The sequence below is a fragment of the Lissotriton helveticus genome, chromosome 1_2 (genome assembly GCF_964261635.1).
Source record: "Lissotriton helveticus chromosome 1_2, aLisHel1.1, whole genome shotgun sequence".
Lineage (NCBI taxonomy): Eukaryota > Metazoa > Chordata > Amphibia > Caudata > Salamandridae > Lissotriton > Lissotriton helveticus.
Window position 1 is genome coordinate 175,492,891 of NC_136058.1, and position 23,007 is coordinate 175,515,897.

A 23,007-nucleotide genomic window follows, 5' to 3' on the forward strand; every position below is an offset into this window, starting at 1 on the left:
TCCAGTGAAGAAGAGGTTGATGGCAATGCCTGTTTCTGTGGAGTGGAGGTCATGAAAAGTGTTAAGCTTCTGTTTGTGGTTTCATTGATGGTGTTGGTGTAGGACTTTGCTATAGCTGATGTGATGAGCGGTCTCTGTGTTGTGGGAGAGACTTTAGTATCATGACGCCATTGAGGGTTCTGTTTTTCTTCATTTTCTTTCCTGTCTGTGGATGAATTGTTTATCGTCAGCAAGGTCTGATACCCCTCCTGTTACAGGTCCACAGTGAATGCAAGCGACACCCCTGGGTCCTTTGCCAATTTCTTGCAGGGCCAGGCTTGCATGTTGTGAGGCTCAGAAGTCATCAGAGTGGTTTGGGAGAAAGAAAATTTCCGGCCCCTGACCCCTGTCATCTAGTGTCCTCTCAACTGGCCAGACCGAGTATTAGGAGCTCTCTGCGGTCTTTTTCTTCAGCAGAAAGATCTTGAATACTCAGCACACCACCAGCGGCTTGGGAAAAACACTGGCAATCATCAAAAACAGCAACTCTGCGGTCTGGATCACACCTTATCCGTGCTCCTGGTAGTTTGTGAGACAATTCAGGGTGAGAATGATGAGGTCTGGAGTGTTGAATGTCCTTTGGAGCTCCATTCTGGTAGACCACACTGTAGCTCTTCCAGCCATTCTGAAAGTTAAGGGTGTTTACTGAGTCAGCATTTTTTTTTTACATAGGCAGTCCTCCCAGCCCATCCACCAGCAGCAAAGGTTAGTATTTTATTCAGACTCAACAGCATTCCCACCTGCTCCGATCTCTCACTTTAAAACCTCTTTAATTTGGCCTTGTACATGCACTAGTTGCCTCTTGGGGTTGGGTGCTTCACGTTGTGGCCGTAACCTTGGACCTCTGACTCCTGCAGATCACACAGGACAGCTACTTCGTCATGTTTCAGCCTGCTGCTGTCCCAGCTGTTCTTGCTGGCCATTCACAGATCTTGGCCAGGGAAGTTCTAAACCAGGGAGCCATTTAGCACAGACCCAAAGGGGTGCTAGGGCAGGGATGATGGTCCCTCTATTTTCTGGCCATCAAGAAGGAGGGTGGCCGTTGGCTTATTCTGAACTTCCAGTTCTTTAACTCCTTTTCCACAAGGAGAGGATCAATACACTTTCGCTGCCACAGCGACTTCTTTCCTGTACTCCACAGATTTAATGATGGTCCTAGATATAAAATTCCAGATCAGATGTTCTGTCAGAAAGTATCTGCACTTTGTGGTGGGATCAGCCCATTACCAATTTTATTGGCTGCCCTTCTGACTCACTTCAGCTTCCTGTTTATTCACTTCTTTCCTGAACTCTACAGATTGAATGGTGTTCCTGTATATAATGGTCTCTCAGAAAGTATCTGCACTTTGTGGTGGGGTCTACCTATTATCAGTTTGATTGCCTGCCCTTCTGGCTCACTTCAGCTTCTCATGTATTCATTACATTCATGTTGGTGGTCACAGTTCAGCTGTGCACACTTTTCCTCTCTGAGTCTGCCTCAGCTGCTTTTTGGCATCCTCCATTCTGCTCAAGCCACAAAACAAGGTGACATATTCACTCATTCTATTGGTGTCTCCACTTCCAGTGGACCTTGAGTTGGAGGATCGTATTGGACCAGGTATTGATCTCCCCAGTGGTCTCCTCATTCTGCAGTGATCGAAAGGCCCAGATAATCCCTGTGAAATGTAATTTCGCTTTTCTTCTTTCAAAGATTTTTCATTCAGTGCCTCACCAACATTATTTCTACAGTGTAGTATTTAGTTAAGCCAAACGGTGTGGGAGTGCTCTTTTTTTCTTTGGAAGTACTGAGGCTGTTACATTCGGTCATACCCAGTTGAGATTACGCTAGTGGGTCCCCTCAGTGTGAGAGTGGATTTGCTGATCAGTCGTCATTTTGCTGACCACAAGTGGTGTCTTCATCCGAAAGTGGTCCACTTGATCTTTGCCATGCAGTGTTTGCCTCCTGTACAGTGGCGTGCTACTTCAGAAAACACTTAGTGTCACCTTTTTTGTGCCCTACAGTTGACATGGCAGGGGACCCTGGTGGAAGTTAAGGATCCAATGGGATTTTCCTTTCCACTGTGTGTTCCCACACATTCCTTTGAACCCTCATGTTCTGAGGAAAGTGACACAGGATCTGATGCAGTTGATGTTTTGTTCCATTTTGGGTGAGGAGGGTTTGGTATTCAGGTCTCCTGACATTTAATGTTTGCCTTCCTCTTCAGCTGAGGGAGGTCTGTCAATTGCAGCAGTCCTGGGCACAGTGAAAGGTTACTTGTTGGTCTTCATCTGCCTTTCTCTTTCTGCCTTTCAGACCTTATCGTTTAGGTCACCCATTGTGATGTTTTGTCACATGCATTTGGCTCGTATGTTCCAACATTCACCATTTATCTTGCCTCAATGGGACTTGAATATGGTCCTTAATTTTTTGATAGGGTCACCGAGCCATGTATAGTTGTTTTCTCGGGCTCCTTCCTTTCAACACTGTGTTCCTCATCGCTATCACCTCTGCATGCCAGGTGAGTGAATTGCCAACTCTGCTACTTCATCTATTAGTCACTTGCCTCTTTTGGACAAATTGGTGCTTTGCACCTGAGCCACCTTCAGTCCAAAGGGAGTGTCCGTGTTCTACATCAGACAGTTCATTACTCCCCCTGCACTCTTTTTCCTTCAAATGCCACCAAGGATGAGTGGTTGTGAGCCTCTACATTGATGGGACCAGGTATTGCCATGCGGATGGCCAGCTGTTTCTTGCTTTGCTGGCCACGAGAAAGACAAAGCTGTCAAAAAGAGGACAACATCTCATGAATGGTTCTCTGCATTTAGCAATGTTATGCTTCAGCAAAGAAAGAACTGCTTGAAGGCATTAGAGCTCACTCCACCCATGCAAAGGCTGCTTCTTTGGCACGGTCCAAACAGGTTTTGGATATTTGCTGAGCTGTGGTGCAGGCTCCGAGACACAAATTCATCACTCATTTATGCTTTCACTTTCATGTTAGTCAGGCCTGGCATTTTGCCAGGTCTGTGCTGCAAATGTTTTTGGTTTTGCTGTAATCCCTCCTCGGACCATTCTTTGTGCAGGACTACTTTGGAGAGGTAATTAGGTCTTTAGGTAGGAAATCTGTGGAATGAAGTATACATTAAAAGAAAGAGTTACTATCCTTCAGTAATAGTCTTTCTGATGGATACTCCTCTTTTCTGCAGATTGTCCACCTCCCTGTTTTGAGGACAGGGTTTATTGTTTTCCCTAAAAGTTTCCCAATTTTGCATTCTGCTGTTTTACAGTGCTGTCAATACTTCTACAGGTGTGATAAAAAATGATTCAAACTAACTTTAGTGTGCCGAGCGGCGCCCGGTATGGCCCTTTTATCATCCTGTCTGTGGCAGGACCGAAGCCCTATCTGGAGTAGCTTGACTCCATGTGCCACCTCTGGAGATGTAGTGCAAGAGTTTTTATGAATGTAGTGTGGCAACTGTAAGAGATTCATAAAGTTAGCAACCTGCAAAAACACAGCGTATCCATCAATAGGATCATTACTTAAAGGTACTAATTTGTTAATCAGCACAACAGTTTTCCTATTGCTGTATCAGGTGTTTCATTACACTTAACAAGCAGTGGTGGCTCCTCGGCTAAAGCGGAGGAGCATCGCCCCACTAAGTAGGCCAACAAGTAAAAAATAAAATTATAATAACTCATTGTTATTATAATTTTGTTTTCTGTCATTGCTTAGCTGGGTAGGGGAGGAGCTGCTCTGCTCACAGAGCAGGGTAGGAATGGGTTTTCCACTCCAAGTGCGCAAGACGGTTTGCTATGGCAGTCCCAGGCCCAGCCTCCCATTCCCTTGCTGAGCACCGAACCACGCGATACCAAAGGGGATGATGGACGGAGCGTTTCAGCAAATCAAACACTCACCCCCCAGTCAACTGATCTGGGTTTAATCCATCATCATTCTTTAGCTCACTCCACCACCCCAGTTCAGGCATGGCCATATGCAAATCAGTCTGACACTGTGCCTCATGGGAACAGTCCAGCCCGAACTGCCAAGCCATGTCTTCCCTGGACTGGAAACAAGCATTCATAGGGTTCATAACCCTCATCAGCCAGGCTATCTTGAATCCAGTGGCAGAGTGAAAGCCCAAAACCGGTCCTAGGATGCTTGTTTCCAGTCCAGGGAGGACCGGGCTTGGCAGTTCGGGCTGGACTGTTCCAATGGGGCACAGGGTCAATCCTGATTTGCATATGGCTGGGCTCAAACTGGAATGGCATAGTGAGCACAAAAACGATGGATTTAGGCCCAGATCTCTGTACTGGGCTGAATGTATGACATTGTTCTGCATTCTGTCCATCAACTATTGTTTTTGCATATGTCACCCCGAGTGGGACGGGTATGCTCAGACGTGAGTCCCGTGCTCTCCATGCCACTGGAATCAAACTATCCTGGCTTATGAGGGCTGAAAGCCCGAAACCGGTCCTAAGATGCTTGTTTCCAGTCCAGGGAGGACCTAGCTTGGCAGTTTGGGCTGGATTGTTCCCATGGGGCACAGGGTTAAGACTGATTTGCATATGGCTGGGTTCAAACTGGAATGGCATGGTGAGCAAAAAAACGATGGATTTGGGCTCAGATCTCTCTACTGGGGTGAATGTATGACACTGTTCTGCATTCTGTCCATCAACTGTTGTTTTTGCATTGAGTACCGAACCACGGCCTCAGACCAGTCGCAACGCTATGGGGAGCCTGTTACTTCCTGCTCCCTGCCCTGGTAGCGGGCAAAGAGGAACAAGAGGCAGCGGCAACAGGTAAGTGGTGGAGAAGTGTGGCTCAATGGTTAGAGCGGCAGACCCTGATGCAGAGGTCTAGCCCGGGACCAGGGTTCAATTCCCCGCCTCGGCGGGTCTTGGGCTCAAAAATTCCACGGACCTGATAATTCTCGCCTCGGTGCCTATTCAAATCATGGAGTCCCACTCTGCAACTCTGGGCAATAGCGTGCTTAATGTCCACAACGGCCCCCACAACGCTAAGGATGCCTGGCCTCCACCTTGGGGGTGCCCAGGAGTGGACACCTCACAGGGAAAACCAGGATGGGTTCCACAGCGGTATTCGTACAAGCGCCGAGAGACCCCTAGGGGTGATTCGTGCGCTATACAAGTATCCCCACATTTACATTTACATTTAAGTGTTTTACATTTTTTTTCCCTCACCACCCCCACCCACGAGCCGCCAAAGACCCCCCCCCCACACCCCCCACCCTCCCTGTCAACAAGAATATTTTTCTCAATTTGTTAGATGGAATAATATCCTCAAACAGATGTCTTTGCTGCTAAGGTTGTTGGGGACAGAATCAAGTGATGCAAATTTAGCCAGATTTTTGGTGATGTAGTTTGTTGTGGAGGCAAAAATGAATTGTCTTAGATGATCTGACCAATACAGATTAGTGATCGGTGATCATTGTCCGTGGGTGGTCATGTTTCTTGAAAAAAATAATAGGCACTTCTGTATGCACATACTTTCTTTGAGAAATATTGCTATGTTTGTTTCATTGTGAATTTGAGATTGAGTCACTTACGTCTTAAAATACTACTCGGTACTTCTATGTTCAGTTGCATCTTTTTCAAAAGGGATTAAAAATAATGGCCTTGGATAATTTTCCTATTTCCAGAATATGATCAGCATTTCAAATTGAACATAAACCGAAATCACAGAGGATTTAAGAGAGTGATTCAGGCAAAAGGAATTAAGTTTGAAATTTATCACAAAGGGTAAGTAATATTTTTGTTCATTAACCTGTTCTCTGAGTTCTCTCTATTTAAAATAAAGTTACAATGGTGGAACCACATTTTTTAATTCTCCTTTTATACCACCTATCTGAGAAAGCCAATAAGCTAGACCTGTCTTGGTCATGTTAAATGAATCTCCACAATTTATCATTGTTCACAAAAATATATTTTGTCTTGCAACTTGAAAGCACACTTTGCCTGGTACAAAAGTATTAACCTTTCGGTATACAGTAAAATGTTCAATCCTATATAAATCATTGTCTCTGGGTACCACAATCAAATGATTTAGTATGATTTTCAATTTTGTACCAGTTGCTAATTTGTGGTTAAGAATGTTTGTCTATTTACACAAAAGTAATGTTCTTAAAGCACTAGATATACTGTACTGAATATGTAAACACGTCCAGCAGCCAGCTAAACGTTCCTAGAAAGTCCATACTGTGACTCTTTGAACAACCATACACAACTAATCTCCCATAGGTTGGGCTGTTGCAATGCCAAGTAAGCAGGGCTAATGAAGAAACTGATCCATAAACCTCAAAGGATACAGAGAAATGTGTCTAAGGCGGGTTTTAACCTCAACAAATAGAATCACGTCTCCTGCCCTCAGCCCTACTCTGTGTCAACAATAAAACACAATGCATTTGGAAGCCTAAAGACCAACTAGCATTTAATACAAAGTTCCAAACAGCGCAGCAAAAGGTCAAAGACAATTACCATTTCAGCTGATCAGGGCTCCCTATGAAACACTCAAGTGGAGGATATAGATAAAATGTATTGAAAATGAGTCTAGTATATATGTTTTTATTTTTTTTGTAATATAAGTCGTGACAGAAATGTGTTCTCTCATTGAAAACATATCTAATGAGTAGGTGTCAGAATCTTCTCCCTGAGGAAGTGCTGGATGTTCCTGAGAACAAGATCTCCTTTATTCATAAAATACTGAGCTCATTATTCTCCTAAAATCATATTACCACTTGCCAGCTTTCAAAGCAAGGTTGCTATGCTCGGAAATGTGCAGGGTATAACCTGAGCCTTATGGCTTCTGGGCCTACTGGTGCCATGAGAATTAGCAGGCATGCACAATGACACTGGAAGCCTCAAATTACTATAAAACAACATCCATATTTGATTAAAATTATTGATACCTTCTGGGCTATGTATGTGATTACTAATACTGCATTACATAGGAATAGCTGAACATGATACAAGCAAGGTATAGGTTTTCACAACTGGCCTCTGCTGGATGATAGAAATAAGTCCAAATTATGTGCACCATCCTTGAAGCATTCAGAGTAAAGAACCTTAATTCACTTCTAGAACTTCCAGCCCTCCTCCAACTCACCAATGGCTTTTAAGTTATTATACTCAAATTTGATCCACTCTGAACTTAATCTGGGCTGGTGGTCACCACTTGTAGTTATAGCAGGTGGCCAGGACTCTTTCTAGGTGTCCCACTCGCAAAAGTTCAGGTTATCAAGATTAAAATGATTTTGTGGGATTCACTGTATAGGAAATGCCGACATGGAGATGTGTTAGATGTGTGCAAACATCAGGCCCATGTCACCCCAACGTCAGTTTGGTTTTTGTGGCAGTATGGGGTGTGGCAACAACACATTGACTAGTCACCATACAGATGCCAGTAAAGCATGTGTTTGATTAGCCAGTACATTAAAGGTCAGCAACACACTGGAAGCCCAACTGTGTGTGAGTGTGTGGCAGTGGGACCACTTGGAGATAAATGTCGCTCATCCACTGTTCATTCCAGTCTGAGTAAAGGCTGGAGTCACTTGCTGTGCTACCCCAGGACAGAATCCTCCCTTCAGTTTAGGACTACAGAGTATACCAGCCATCATTCCCCCAAAGAATGAGCAGTTTGAGGTAGGGGACTACAGAGCTCTGCATGGGCATATACCTGCTTCGTATCAAGGTCTGCCCCATTTCTTCTCTTACTGCTTTCTGCGGGGCCTTCCAAGATGGCTGCTTCTGTTGAAGTGGGCAGATCTGGACCGCCGGCTTGCATTTTGGGGGCCACAATCGGGACGATAGAGGAAGAAGTCTGGAATTTGCTGCGTCCGCTGGTCTGAAGTCTGCCTGCAGTCTTGTGCCTCAAATTTAAGGTTTTAGGTTTGTGGAGGGCAGTCCCTTGCACTTTAGGCTGCGAGCAACAGGCAGTATACAGACCAAGATGCAATTCAGGACCTGCAGGAGTTATATGGGTCGAACAGTGTTATGTTGTATTGTTTCCTAGAGCTCTCAAATACCCTGAGGTGTCTTGGCACTGGCTTAAAAGCTAGCAGTGTAATGGGTGGACCCAAAAAAAGAAAGAAACTACGATCTGTTAAATTACCAGGTTTTTAAAGACTTCCTGAAGTGGATAGTTTTCCACTTCAGCATTGTTCCTGGGCGATGACCTCCCTTCCTTTTCCAAAGTTTATTCTGCCAAAGCAAGATGGTTGTTGTGCTCAAAGACATTAGGGCCTAAGAAGTCCAGGTAGGCAGTTCTCACCGTTGGGCGAGTACAAGTTATTTGCATGCTTGGTGGTGAGTTGTTAGAGCAAGGGGGCTCCATAAAGTGCTCTTGGGTGGAGGAACTTCTACCACTACACTTATTTCATTGTTTCATTTCATGATGCTTTAGAAATTGGTTTGTGCTGACATGTTATTGTGCTGTTCGAATAGATCTTCATATATTAAGCCCTGTGGGCTTTCCTGATGTGGTATATCTGGGCTCCTTCATCACACTCTTTCCATACGATTGTTGTCGTACCTCTGGTGGATACTAGCCTCTTTCTACCTATATGGCCTATATAACACCTCTAGTATGTTATGTATAGTGGCCCATTCTTTAATGCGTGTGTTCAGATGCATCGTCTTCTATATGCAGTTCCTCGTGCACATTTACACTGTCGTCCATCCACACTTCATGGGGACCGCCTGTAGGTGACATGTTTGTATCTTATAGATGGCACTTAACCTGCTGCCCATCGGGCCCGAAGACCCCTCCTGCTTTTGGGAGTTCTAAATTATCAATCAGAACACTCTTTAGTTGTTTTTGATTCCCTGATCCTGGTTGCCACATGTCTGGGCTGTAACCTTTCACTGTCTTTGCATGCGCTTTTGCCATTGAAGTGATACAACACTGTGCGTTACCCCTTTGGCTCCCTTTTCAGGAGCATTATTTCCTCTAGTGGGCTTTGTATTTGGCTAGGTTGGTTTCCTCTCCATTATCCAGTCAGGCGACTGCTTTTTGCGTGCTTTTGCCTTGGAGTGGTGTGATGCGCAGCATTGGTAGGCTTGCCTTATCCTTGCAGGAGCTTTAATTCCTGTATTAAGTATTTTTCTGGCTATGATGGTCTATTGTCCATCAGCGTTAGAGGCGCTAGCCTCCTGGTTACTTCCACCTGCTCTTCTAATTTCTCATTCAAGCTCTTGTCCTTTGGGGGGGACGGTCCCTTTCTTTTTCTGCTTGTATTGCAGATAGTTTGAACTTGATTTTTTACGTTATGGTCCCTATTTGCCTATGTGTGGCATGGTTAGCTACCTTGTATTACATACCTGCTTATTTCTTCCTTACGGAGTCATTGCTACGAATTCATTTATTCCTTTTGCGGTCTGGATATGTTTTTTTCTGCGTCACCTTGTCGCTTCTATTCGAAACATTTGTGACCAAGTTTGTCTGCACTTGAGGTCAAGCACTAAATTGTGCTATGGGGGGCTTCCTTAGGTTGCATCTTTTTTTCTTATTATGTTACCTCCTTTTATGGTGGTTACCTTGCACCTTTCTCTCCCCTTCGTGGCAGACATAGGGTTGCTTTCTATGCACTGTATTATTTCATTTTCTATGTTGTCATATCGGTGCGTCGTGCCATTAGTCCTGCCATTCTTCCATATTATTTGAATATCTTCCCTTGAGGTAGAGTAGCCTTCTCATGTGCTCTTCCCCCTTTTTCCAAGGGGATATACGTGTATGCTGGATATCCTTTGAGTATCTTAGTAAGATCCTATGACTGTAAACTTCCAGACATAAGTATATTTCATGGAATTATCTATAGCTCTTTATTATATTTATGGAAGTGCTTCTTGCTGGTAGTTAATGTGATTATTTATTTTCACTATCATGAATACTCTGCAATATGAGCAGATTGTTCATTAGCTTTTTGGAGGTTCTGTGCTCCACATGTCCAATTCAGTGTCCTAGATTCACCCTGTGATTGCCATGGGCTTATTAGGTCCATTACTGGCATTTCTTCTTGCTGTGGATAATTTTCCTTTACACTGTGGGCTTATCTTGTTTACCAGTTTGTTTCAGTTGTGGTCAACGGATATACCTGGGTCAGATGCTGTTGAGGTCAGAACTTCTTGTTTTTCACTGTTGTCTTTAAGTTGGCTTGCTGTGACAGGTCAACAGGCACTCTATTCCCATGGTTTCCGATGTACAATTCTTCGACTTCTGGTCCCTTTTCGGTGCTTGTAGTGATTAAGTTACTAGGTGCTGGACTTTTGACTGAGTGTGATATTCTCCTCAGTCATCCTTTTTCCCTGGTCTTTTGTTTTCTGACCGGATTCATATTACTTGTACATTCCTTGTAGTCCCAGTTTGAAGACCCTCCTGCAGGATGTCATGGCTTGGGTATCTGATTCTAAGTAAGGAATCTGCGGCTAGATGTCTCTATCAGATGAACAAGTTACTTCAGTAACAATGTATCTGGTAGAGACAAGATCTAGCCGCAGATTCCTTACGTCTCTTCCATCCTCCCCACACTGCAAACTATTTTTTCTTTCTTCTTCATTTATATTGAGTCTGTGCTTGGGATGTCCTATTGTAGGTATTCTTGTTGTGTTGTAGGCTCATGAGATATCTTTTCTGGTGATGTCCTGGTATTGCTGGTTCGTTTCTACTTCAGATTCCTCTGTTCATTACAGTGGTACCTTGGTGGTTTTGCCTATTTCTTGGAGGGGCAGAAGGTCATTGCTGTTCCTACTTTTTGCCTTGAGTTTTTTGGACCTCTTGCGTTCTTGACGGTTTCCTTCTTTCCTTTTCAATCAACAGACACGTCACACATGGTGTCTGTTGTCTTGGCACACTGCCCCAAATATGAGGTTTCGGCATGTGGCTCCTCGTTTTGAGTGCGGATTATAGTCACGAAGAAACTGACATCAGCGTGTCAGTGGAAGGGTTATATGGACTCTGCTGACATTACATCTAGGGACCACGTCGCTACGGAGTCAATCAACACCCTCTGCCGACCAGCAGATGTATGGTGGGGAAAAAAGTTTCTGGAGTCTGTGAAAAATTCTTAGTAAGGACTCTGTGGCTAGATCCTGTCTCTACTAGATACCGTTACACAAGGTAAGTAACTTGTTTGTCTGTCCCAGGGGCTTCTGGGGCCTGGAAGAGGACAGCAGGAGGAAGGCGGTTGGCGGCTTCAGGTAAGTTCTTTTTCCATTATCACTAACACACCCCACAGCGCATACCTTCACCCACCTCACCACCCTTTTTTAGTGGCGGCCGCCACTGCAATTCATGCAAGCATGTTGGAGCTGGAAGAGAGAATTTTACTTTTGTAAGGTAAAAATGTATGACCGTATTTTTCAGTTTGTGTCAAGACTTCAGAATGTTGTTAGGGAGTGAAGGCAATGACAAGTGAATTAGGGGGCAATGCATAAAAAGGTTGATATTGTGCTGTTCATAAGTCAAAATGGGAGGACATAGGCACTGCAAAGTATTGGAGCTTACTTTAAAAAGAAAGACCAGGAGAAAAACGAGAAGCACCCAGTTTACAAGATGATAATGTTTGATCAGATTATGGGATGTACTGATATACGATGAGGGGTCTCTTGGTAGCTTACATAAAATCCTTTGGATTGATACCGGACTGTGCTTAACCAGTCATCCTGCAATGTCAAAGTTTGGACGTGCTTTTGGAGACTTTTGCACTCAGTGTAAAGGTGGACACAGATGACAGCACGAGACAGTGGACCGATTTTAAAGTGGAACAGACAAGCCGGAATGCGAAGAATTATCAGAATTCATCATAGAGAAAGATCAAGAGCTGACTATATATATTCGGAAACAATTAGATACAAAGTCTAAGGACAGAAACTATCCTCCCACTAGTTCAGAGAGCAATCGATGTGGTAAAGAAGGGAAATTGCCTTACAGCAAGGTTTTTACCACATTGTGCCTCTATCACGCATTTTTTACCACGTAAATGCCCTTACAATGTATTGCTTTTACCACACATTTAAGGTAAGTTGGGGGGGTCTCTCCCCACAAATCCATTTTCAAAAATATATATAAAGATTGCGTGGCAACAATATGTGTTGAAAAAACATATTCATTCTATGTGGGGTAAAAAATGTGTGTAAACGCACGCAAAGTATTTCCCTACTTTGTTCCGTCATACAACTGGTACAGAATCACAGAGAAAATCAAGGCAAGACTCCAGTTTCTCCAGGCACTCAAAGAAGAGTCCACAATGCAGACAAATGGAGTACTAAGCTAAAACTCCCCATAACAGTAGTAGTGGATCATAAGAACAGAAAATGTCACCCTGAAATAAGCTCATAAGCCTCGCTGCCTGCACTGAGTCCTGCCCCTATCTCTCCCCTAATCTTTGCCATCAAATTTTGGAGGGTGGCTGTGACTTCAAAATATTTTGCTTTAAGGGGCTCCAATCAAAAAAAGTTTGAAGATCTCTTCTTTAGGTAGTAGCAACATAATCTGCATGTGAAGATGGTGCTATATTCGGTACATTTGATGGCCGTTAGAATTGGGCAAACAGTCTGTGTGGTGCTAGGCTACTGGTAGGCTACAACTTCAGTATGGGCAGCTGATCAGCCAAGGAGTTGCAAGCTTAAAATAATGTCTGGGTGCAAAAATTGGAAGGAGATTTTGCAAACAATGGAGCGGATAACTTCTCAATGTTGGCTCCCAGTATTAATTGTAAAGCTAAGTAGGAACCATTTTAGACACTTCTGGTTTGATATATCACAAGATAGAGGACTTTCCCGTGCAGTTGAAGTGTATTGCCTCCATTCCTGTGGTTGGAGGTAGGAAATCCACACACTGAAATTCAGTAAAGACTTTGTTAGCAAGGGGCTGCTGATTAGACTTCCTGCAGCACTTTCCTTTGTAGATGGTAAGAGTGAGGGGTGGAACTCTAGATTCTGTTTTTTAACTTGAAGGAGGGCCATTAGGTGATGACCAGCCTTCTGTCTGCATTGATCAAATCTTCAGGTGGGCTGATGTCAACCAGTGTAAAACGTCATTCAAGATGTGTGTGCTTCTGCTGTGGGTGCTCCAAGCGGGAAACTATCCTGCTGTGAGAGATATCAAAGCCTGTGTCTAACGAGCAGGCTGGAAAGGACATCTGAAAGGAGAGCCACCCCAAACAGATTCTGTAGCATGTACACTTTACAAATATGTATAACTATTGTTTTAAAACACTCCCTGGCTGTGTTAAACCAGCAGTACCAAAACCCAACACTTGGTTACAAGCTTTTAACTCATGGATGGTCTGAATTTCTGAATATTTTTAGTACAAATGGCTCTATTATATTTTCTAGATTTCCAAGAGCATCTGCCAGAACAGTTTGTAGTGACATACTGCACGTTTAAGGCACATTCTCATTGCTGCCAAAGCAAGCCTTCACTCTCTTGTAGTACCTGCCAACATAAAGCTACACCATTGAATTTTTAGGTAGATCTATACAAATGAAAATTGCAATCAAGAAGTGAAACACACCTTCAGCAATGCGCCAAAAAGGAACCCACTACAACACTAATGTACAGAACTACTACTTGCAATCAATTGTAATATGGAACCCTGAGACTGAAGAACCAAAGTAAACATCTGTGTTGCTCGATACCCTAATGCACATAACTGTATGCTCGTAACATGCTTGTTTCCAACAGGGACAGGGCCTATTCAGCCTTCAACTCACACAATTGGTATAGCTGAACTAGCCACTAACTGTGATACATTTGGTATTTTACTATGTATACTTCAACAACGGAAGGGAACACATTAACACGTGGAACAATCTTTCCAATCCTGTTTGACTCCCTGCGCACTCCTGTGTGTGCTCTGCCATACTCGTGGATTTTTTATGATCTCGGGGATGCCCGCTGCTCAAACCTGTTGTAGGTGTATAAATGCTTCAGACAAAACCTGCCATTGATAGGTGTATAAATGATTCAAACAAAACCTGCCATTGATAGAGGGTTACCTGACTTGCATTACTTCCTCACTACGATCAATCGCCACTTTTACTACTAGTAGTTTCTGGTAGGCCATGTTTATTGGCTCTGCATAGTACTGTGAGGAGCCTGCTATTAGCAGACAATCCTAGCAATGGGGACAGCATTTTGGAAGTAGATGGAAACGTGACACATATTTTTTGTTTTGTAGACTTTGTTATGTTAATTAATTTTTGTATAGCGCCAAATCACCGGCAGGTCTCTAAGTGCTTTAGAGAGAGAGGCCCGACGCCAGTTGGTAGTAACATAACAGCTGTGCAGGGGAAGGGTAGTTTAAACAGTACCGAAAGCCTCCCTGAATAAGACAGTTTTGAGATGTTTCCTGAAGGGGAGGAGTGCAGGTTCTCTCCGAAGGTGGTCAGGCATCTGGTTCCAGAGTTGTGGGAGTAGGACTGAGAATGCTCTACCCCCTTTGGATACAGTGTTGCAGCGTGGAGTGGTCAGGTGGCAGGCCTGCAATGACCGCAATGTACGGTTCGGAACATAGTTTAGGAGCTTGCCGTAGTTAAGAACTGATGTTGCCTGACTTTAATAGTGATGTGGGCCTGACCTAAAGAATGTATATATATATATATATATATATATATATATATAAGGCCTGACTCCAAATAAAGTCGACAGAGGCTCCATTTTCTGTATTTCTGTAGAATCGTCAACATGTCTGCATTTAATGTAGATGTCATCTGTCTTTATCTTTCCAAGACTTTGTCACTCTGATAGAGATATCAACAAGACACCTGATAGCCCATCAGTCTGGAGCAAGTGCCTTCCTATCTCAATTTCAAGATCCCCTAAGAACAATAGCCACAATAATGTAGTCTGAATTGCCTTATTTTTACCTCATTTGTTTAAAAGAATGTGTCTTAGACTAGCATGTTGATGCTCATTGGTTGTACCAGAAATTCCAGCTGCAATGTTGAAAATTCCATCTCGGATTAGATATAGTATAAAATGACTCCCACCTGTGAGGAGAGGTACTTTGCCCCAGATTATCGTGCAAGATACTGCCAGAGATGATCATGCCTGACAGAGATGCTGCTGTATCGCACTTTCTACTGAAAGCTGATATCGAGTCTGAGAGGTGCTGATGCTGATGTGACGCATGTTTGCCTTTTACAGGGAACCCAGCCCCCTGGTAACTGATAATTACAGTGCTTGGTAATACACAAGTGCGCTCATTCTCCCAAAGAAAATCTAGATGCAAGTTATTGTACTCAATGCTCTCCTAGCGTCACGCATAGAAGTAGGTTTTAGGGTGTTAGGTTTTTAGATGGAATTTTTCAACATGGAAGAAATGCTCCTTTTATTCTCATTGTTCGCAACATGCATTTGTGCTGTTTTAACCTAGTTCTGTTTGGTTATATTAGAGATGTTAAGCAACAGGGTGCACCTGTTGAAATATACATGCTTTTTAGTTAGTGCTTTTTCTTAGCTCAGTTTGTGTGTTGTATTGAAGAGAACGAAAAAGGTTTGTTTCTAATCACCACGGTGTCCCTGGATCCCTTTTTAGTGAGTGTTAGTAATCCAAAGCATGGATGCAACTCAACTGTGTATTGAGTGGGGTTCTGCAGGGCTACAAAACCTGTCTTTCACATTTGAGTGTTGGTGCATTGAACTTGGATCACTCATGTCATCTGTGGGTTTGAAAACAAACGTTGTAGAGCTGAGCCAGAGGTTCAGTTAACGCAACATTGGTACCCAACGTCGGGGGCTGGATGTTATTCCCATTTTGTGAATTTTCTAATTCCATGAATCCCTATTCACTTGGATCTATTCATATGGCAGCCTCTATTGTGATAGGAGCCAATTACATGGAAGCAGTTACTCAGCTCAAGATTTAAGGTGTCCCCTGATCAGGGACGGGGGCAGTTTTTTTTGTAATAGCTGCTCTTGCAGTGTTACCTTTGAGACGTTTTACTCATGGATGGAGTTTGAAGCTATAGACACTGCCTCCAGGCAGTTTCAGACTTATAAGGCTTTACAACCACCCGCAAAACATAGGGCTTATCAAGATTTGGAAATCTCTTTAACTTATCAGGAACACCAGAACTGTTTGCAGGTCAGTTACTGTTGCTGGGAGTCTCTCAGGAACAGAACTATGGTTGGGACCATAGAACTTCAGTAGGTAGGGACTGAGTCAGCCATACCACCTCAGTAGGGCGCTGAGTCAGCCATACCACCTCAGTACCCATGAGCCAGAGTCTTACTAGCTACAGTGTCTCACTTGCCCCCCAACCCTATCCAGTAAGACCAGTGAATTGACACCCCAGAACCCCCCGACCTTCTCAGGGATCGTGGTAACAAGACATCCGCTTTCGCTTTCACGCTTGTACTCGTCCACAATAAGATATACAAGGGAAGTTTGAAATGTTTGCATTATTCTTGCCACAATTAGAAAACAAAGGCCTAACGAAAATACAGTCAGCAAAGTCAGTAAACCATAGATTGTGAGAAGCCCCGTCATATTATAAGACAGATTAGCCTACCCCCACTCCCCTTTTACAGAAGCAGAATGATTATACAACAAACCTCTCTGGGATTAGTAGCTGTTGAGGGGTGAATTAGACCCTCCTGTGGTGGTCACAGGCCACTGAAACCCTGTCTGTCTAAAAGTAATGAACATGGATGTGAAACAAAGGTCTTAAGTTGAAGTGGCACTTTTATTCTTCAAATCATTAACACAGCAGAGTATATATTCATCAATTCATTAGCTCCAGAAAGACTATTCAAAACTACAATTGTAATCAGCCAGAAATAGCAACACGAGAATACATGTTTATGACGCTCAAGTGCCTAGGAGGCAAACCCTTAAATGAGAAAATTAACCATGCAAGAATTTACAATTTCAAAGTATATTTAAATGCAATGAAAGGTTGAAATGTCATGGTCCTGGGCAACTGAACCGAGGCAGCTTAATTTGAGGGGGTGCAAATTGATGACAAAATAGACGTGTAAACAATTGAGAAAAATAGCTTTCTGATTTATATGAAAGAAGAACCCTTTTTAAGATGTATTAATGAGCCTGGGAGTCTTAGTAAAGTCTTGGTATTTAAAGACACATTTCTGGAGTGAAGAACAAACTCATGCAATGCAAATATATTTTAAATCAATGGAAATACTTTCAAAATGCAACATACACTTGACGGCAATGCTAGGAATGCACAAGTTAAGTTAGGAGGAACAACCATTATTGCTTTTTAGAATAAGGGTAATCCAGAGGACAGAGAAAGAGACAATTTCAAATTACAATAAGCAATTAGAGCTTCAGCCAAAGATGCTTAGATAGAGGGCTGAAGGAGATCACACAGGTGTCAGGGACCCAAGGGGTCACTGCAGTGGGGTAGTCCGTTGAATGGACTGAGGAGCAGATCTTCATACTCTTTCAATGATGAACTATTGACCACAAAATGACATTATCAGGTGCCGTTGACCGATAGGACATGACGCATTTTGGTCGAAATATTTAAGAAAATAGAAGTGCCACCCACGCTACAAAAAGTTTCTCAAAAGGTCACAGGATGTTTGACCATGAATCATAATGAAATTGCACATCTATTGAACAGGATTTGTGTCACTTCAGGGAAACATTTATAAGAAAGCAGAACATTTAGGAAGATATTGGTTGCATGTCTTAGTTACGTTAAAGCTAGCAACACATACAATGATATGAAAGATGACAGATAGCAAGTGGCCCCAACTATCAGGTATTGCGTGATGTTTCTTTTAGCTCGGGAAGTTCCCTATTCTTGCGGTATCTAAGTGGGTGTAAGAGACGAAGAGCACATCGAGGGATTGGGGCACCGGGGGAGCTGGGCCTCGCTGAGGAGATTGTGTGTGAGAGAGACACTTTGGGGCCTATTCATAGAAAAAGAACAGCTGGGACAGTTTGGTCAACTTAACAGATTCCTTTTATGCTTGCTGGTGGGGGCTTATCAGGGTCTCATGCCTCAGGTGTGGGCAGAATTGGCCTGGGGTACTATATGATAAAAAATAGATCCTGCTTCATAGCTGACCCCGTAACTTAGCATACACAGGTGGGAGATATACATCTTGGGTACAGCCGTGATCTCCTCTCAGAAAGTCTCTTTCTCTGTTTGTTACACTTCTGTGCATACCTTTATGACAGGGCTAATATGCTCACAAACAGCTGCACTCATGTGTTGTGTCTAGGTGCTAGTGCCTTACCAGAACGAAATAACAAGGGACATTGTTGTTTGACCTGGTCTGCTGTGTGCAGACTAAATCCCAGGAAAGAACAGAACACGCAAACAGCTGCAAATTCTGTGACACAGAAATAAGTGTGTTTATATAGTAAAGTGCTCAAAGCAAATGCAGCCTATAGCATGCACTGTTAGGTTTACATAGGGAAAGCCACAATGGGCCATGCACTGAACACATGACATTACCACACACGCACAGGATTGTCCATCTGGGAATCTTGAGCAATTAAGAGGCTGCGTGGCCAGTGTTGGCTGGTTACACACCTGCTCCTTGTTCAGACACCTTGGTACTTGCTGAGGTGGTAGGGGTCTTAAATTGCACAGTTTCCATATACAGGAGACTTGTTCAGTTTTTCAGTTTGTATATGCTTTCCTGTTTTCAGTTTCTATTTTTGGTAAGTTATGGTGGTTATTTTTCAATATCTTAAAAAAACAGTGGTTAGTGCATATGTATAGACAGTGTGTGCACAGGGTATATGAGGTCCAAATAAATTTTTATTACACCAGAACGGACTACAAAGTCAACAGCATTCTTAATTATCTCTGAAGCTTGTAAAGATGCTTTCAGCATACCATCTAGCAAGTGACAAGGATCTCTTTCAGGGAAGCACTTCAGCTCCGGTATCAATTTTGACAGGCCATCATACAACTTTTTCTTATACGTAGCTGAATTACTGCAAATAGAAACACTATCACTCCAATCTTTATTGAACTTGGTAGGAACTTTTTCCACGTGACACTGTTTACTAAACATCTGTTGTCATGTTTTCATCACTATCTCAGATGCTTGGTGACAACATTCTTTTCACATATACCTGTCACTACATATTGCATTGAATGTTTAAAGGCTGGGGTGTTTGGCAATTCACTTACAATCAGTACTGACTCACTAGAAAAGGGGTCTGATGTATCAAAGGATTTCACCTATTCTCTATCCATGGGTAAATGTGATGATACAAAGATTCTTATGAATCCAGCAATTTTACCTATCAGTGAAATCAAATATAGCCAAAATATCAAACATGATTTTGATATTTCCTGATTCTCTACAGTTTATAAACTAACTAAGGCCTACAACATGCATCTAAACACTGCATCTTTAGACCAAAAACCACAAAAGTGAAAAAAGCAGAAGGAAGAAAAGACAATCTTTTTGTGACATCCCTAAACAACAAAACTCAAGCAGAGAAATGTTAGGCCATTCTTTCTTGATGCTACCTTGTATAACAAAATTACATTGTATTGGGCCCTTCAGGAAAAAATAAAAATGACTCTTTCACTCATCTTTTCCTTTCTTTCAATGGCACTTAGTTTGTGGTTGTAAAGGTGTTTTTTCAGTGTTTATATGTTTACACCAGTGATGGCTATTTTCCTTATGGTGGGGTTTTATCAGTTATTATAGGTTTAAACCTAAAACCAGATATCCTAAGTTTGTACTACTTACCATGAATTCTAGACCTGCTTTCGCAGTGGGACCAGCAGTTCCGGAACGGATACAGACTGTTCCCATAGCATACAAGTCTCACTTGTATTGTCCGACTGAAGCACATTTTGTTTTCATTGAAAAAAATCCTTGAAGCTGTGTAAACAGCTATCTTGAAGGAGCGCCCTTTGGCACAGGGAAAACAAATGAGTTCGGTTTCTTTCTTACCAGCATGAGAGGCAGCCACCAAGGCAAGCATTCTTAATGCGCGCACCCTACATCCGAGGTGGATGCAGTGGGCCTCTTTTTTAAGTGCAGTGGATGTAAAATTTCAGTTTGACCCCACTCTTCGTACACAGGCTTTTCTCCAATATGAAAAAAATGTAACTTCAACTACAAAGGTCTTACCCATTGAGTCATATCGGAGTGCATTCTACACAGATGGCTCTGCTCAACCAGCGGTAGGAGCAAAATATAAGCACTCCACTGCCTGTGCAGCAGTGCAAAGTGTAGTAAAAGGTGGTGAATTCTGTCCGCAGCACACCCACGCTAAGATCTTAGGCGGCAGCACTGTGCAATATGCAGAACTTCATGCCTTGTTGCTTGCATTACAAAAGGCTAATCCATCAGTTCCCACACTCCATGTCAGATTCATCCTTTTATGTGCGAGGTCTAATGTTGATTTGTACCATTGGCATTTGAATGGATTTAAGAATTCAAAGGGAAAATCTGTTAAGAATAAACATGTCTGGGGATGGATAGCTGTCTTACGAGTTAAGCTTCCATTGGTCCTTGTGAGACACACTTTGCTATCAGCGTGATGGATATAATGCAAATTGGAACTGTGCGGCTGACTTTCCTGCCAAAGCTGCAATTCAGACTGTCAGAGTAGCCCCCTTAAGCACATTTCAAACAAAGATCAGCGCAGCTACTTTAACATCCATTGATGCCACCAAACAAGGTAGAACGCCTCTCGCAGGCTCCTCCTAAATATTCCTACTCCCTTAATTTAAACCACACTCCTATTTTTACCATACTGGTAGTGGGAGATAGGATAATTCCTAACAAGCTATCCAGATTAGATTTAATCAGGGAATCGCATGAGAGATTGGCATCTTCCCATCCTGGAGTTAATGAAACAGTAGCAGTTCTACAGCAACGCTGCTGGTGGCCTTGTTTGTATGAACAGACTACAGACTATGTCAGAAAATGTGATATTAGTAAACAGATCAAACCATCTACTGTTTAGAGACCCCTGCCAACTCCCCTTACAGTTTTTAACATCCCATCCTGGGTAATTTATTTGGGCCATATCAGCCCAATAAATTCTGTTAACCAATATAAATATATGTTGGTAGCTATAGATTCATGTTCTCTATTCCTCTGCATGTCGCCACAGAGAAATATGCATGTTTCAGTGGTCATAAAAGGATTTGCAGTGCCCGGTAGCGGCGATGGGAGCCGTACATTCATTTAACTCGGATAAGGTTCCTGCTTTCGCCTCCAAAGCTGAGTTTGCCTACAGTTCATCAACCTGTTTAGAGCCGTGTCTAGCGGGTTAGTTGAGCTTGCTAACCGCATGATTAAACAAGCTTTCACCGCTAGGGTACTTAGTTCAGGACTTAGTGTATACCGTAATATATATGGAGTCCACAGAGCATTAAATAAATTGCCTAGAAGAGTTGGGGGGCGAGGGGGGCGGGCACTCTATACGATGTTCTCATCTGGGATTCCTCTATCCCTAGCAAATAATAGGATCTACTGAGACGTTGCGAAATCATTATGTTTTGAAAGTTTTAATGAACAATGTAATAATTCCTGGTACTATTTTAGTTGACTGGGATACACAGTCTGTAAAACAAAAGTTGCTTGGCTTACAGGCATATGCCACTTTTAACAATAAAGATCGTTATTTGAATTTGTCAATTAACAAAAAAAAAAGGAATTGTTATTATCACTTTGCACATTCTTACATGCATAGAACTAGTTATCCAAGGGAAATATAGAGTTACTCAAAACAAGCACATTGTGAAGTTCCACCTCATATTAGTCACCCAAATTTGTTAAAGAAATTTCCTTACTTCCAAAGTGACGGTAGGTCACATCCCTCAGTTTTCTATTGTCGCAAAGTCCACAACGCCTTCAGTAAAGTCTAACCAGCACTAAAAAGCTGATCTATTCATATGAATTTAGTCAGAAACTGGCCATCCCAGGCTTTGCGTATTGGAAACATAATATTGATGAGACAAATATTTTGGGGCCAAGAGGCGCTTATTTCAGGTCTGCATTATAACTAAAGAAAAGATTTTTGTGAACAAATCCTTCAAGGGGTTCCCTTATCTAGGATTTGATACTATGAAAGACTTTAAAAAACCTATACCAACCATGGTGGTCAAGAGAGACATTGCGACTAAGTGGAAAAACCCCATCCCACCCACAATTTTTCAGTGGTGCAAAGGACTGGACTGGTGTGCCGCCCAAGAACAACTGATGTATGAAGCTCAGGGGTGTCCAACTAAACACCAAAGAGTATGCAGCAAATGGCTGGGCCTGCTGGGTTAATAGACAAAACAAAATATTGGTCTAATTCTGAATTTGGGATCTTTGACATATGGACACTTTAAAAGGCCTGGGGAGTGCGTCACTTGGTGTGCCTAAACTGTATACGCCAAGCTGTGTGGAAAATAATTGTCATGATCTATCGTGTCTGATGGCTTTTCACCTTGTTAATACCCATTCAATCAATCAATTATATAATTTGTAAAGCGCACTACTCACCCGTGAGGGTCTCAAGGCGCTGGGGTGGGGAATGCTACTACTGCTCGAAAAGCCAGGTCTTGAGGAGTTTTCTGAAGGTCAGCAGGTCTTGGGTCTGCCGTAGGTGGATGGAGAGGGTGTTCCAGGTCTTGGCGGCGACGTGGGAGAACGATCTGCCGCCTGAGGTCGCTCTTCGGAAGCAGGGGACTGTAGCGAGGGCGAGGTCGGCGGAGCTGGTGGGTGGGAGTGTAGAAGCTGAGTCGTCTGTTGTGGTACCTTGGTCCGGTGTTGTGGAGTGCCTTATGTGCGTGGGTGAGGAGCTTGAAGGTTATCCTCTTGTTGACTGGGAGCCAATGCAGGTCTCTCAGGTGGGGTGTGATGTGGCTGCGGCGAGGGATGTCGAGGATCAGGTGTGCAGAGGCGTTCTGGATGCGTTGGAGCCGTCTCAGGAGTTTGTCCGAGGCTCCTGCGCAGAGGGCGTTTCCATAGTCCAACCTGCTGCTGACAAGGGCCTGGGTGACTGTTCTTCTTGTTTCAGTGGGGATCC

The 23,007-nt window shown here is 43.1% G+C and overlaps 1 protein-coding gene across 3 annotated transcripts in view; it reads left to right on the forward strand.

Annotated features, from left to right (window-relative positions):
- The window catches only part of CC2D1B (coiled-coil and C2 domain containing 1B), a 710,809-nt gene that overhangs the window by 621,340 nt on the left and 66,462 nt on the right, over window positions 1–23,007 (forward strand). For all 3 annotated transcript variants that reach the window (XM_078670637.1, XM_078670630.1, XM_078670646.1), the window contains one exon: window positions 5,677–5,776. In XM_078670637.1, the coding sequence (XP_078526763.1) occupies window positions 5,677–5,776 (100 nt within the window). The remainder of the gene's footprint in view (window positions 1–5,676; window positions 5,777–23,007) is intronic.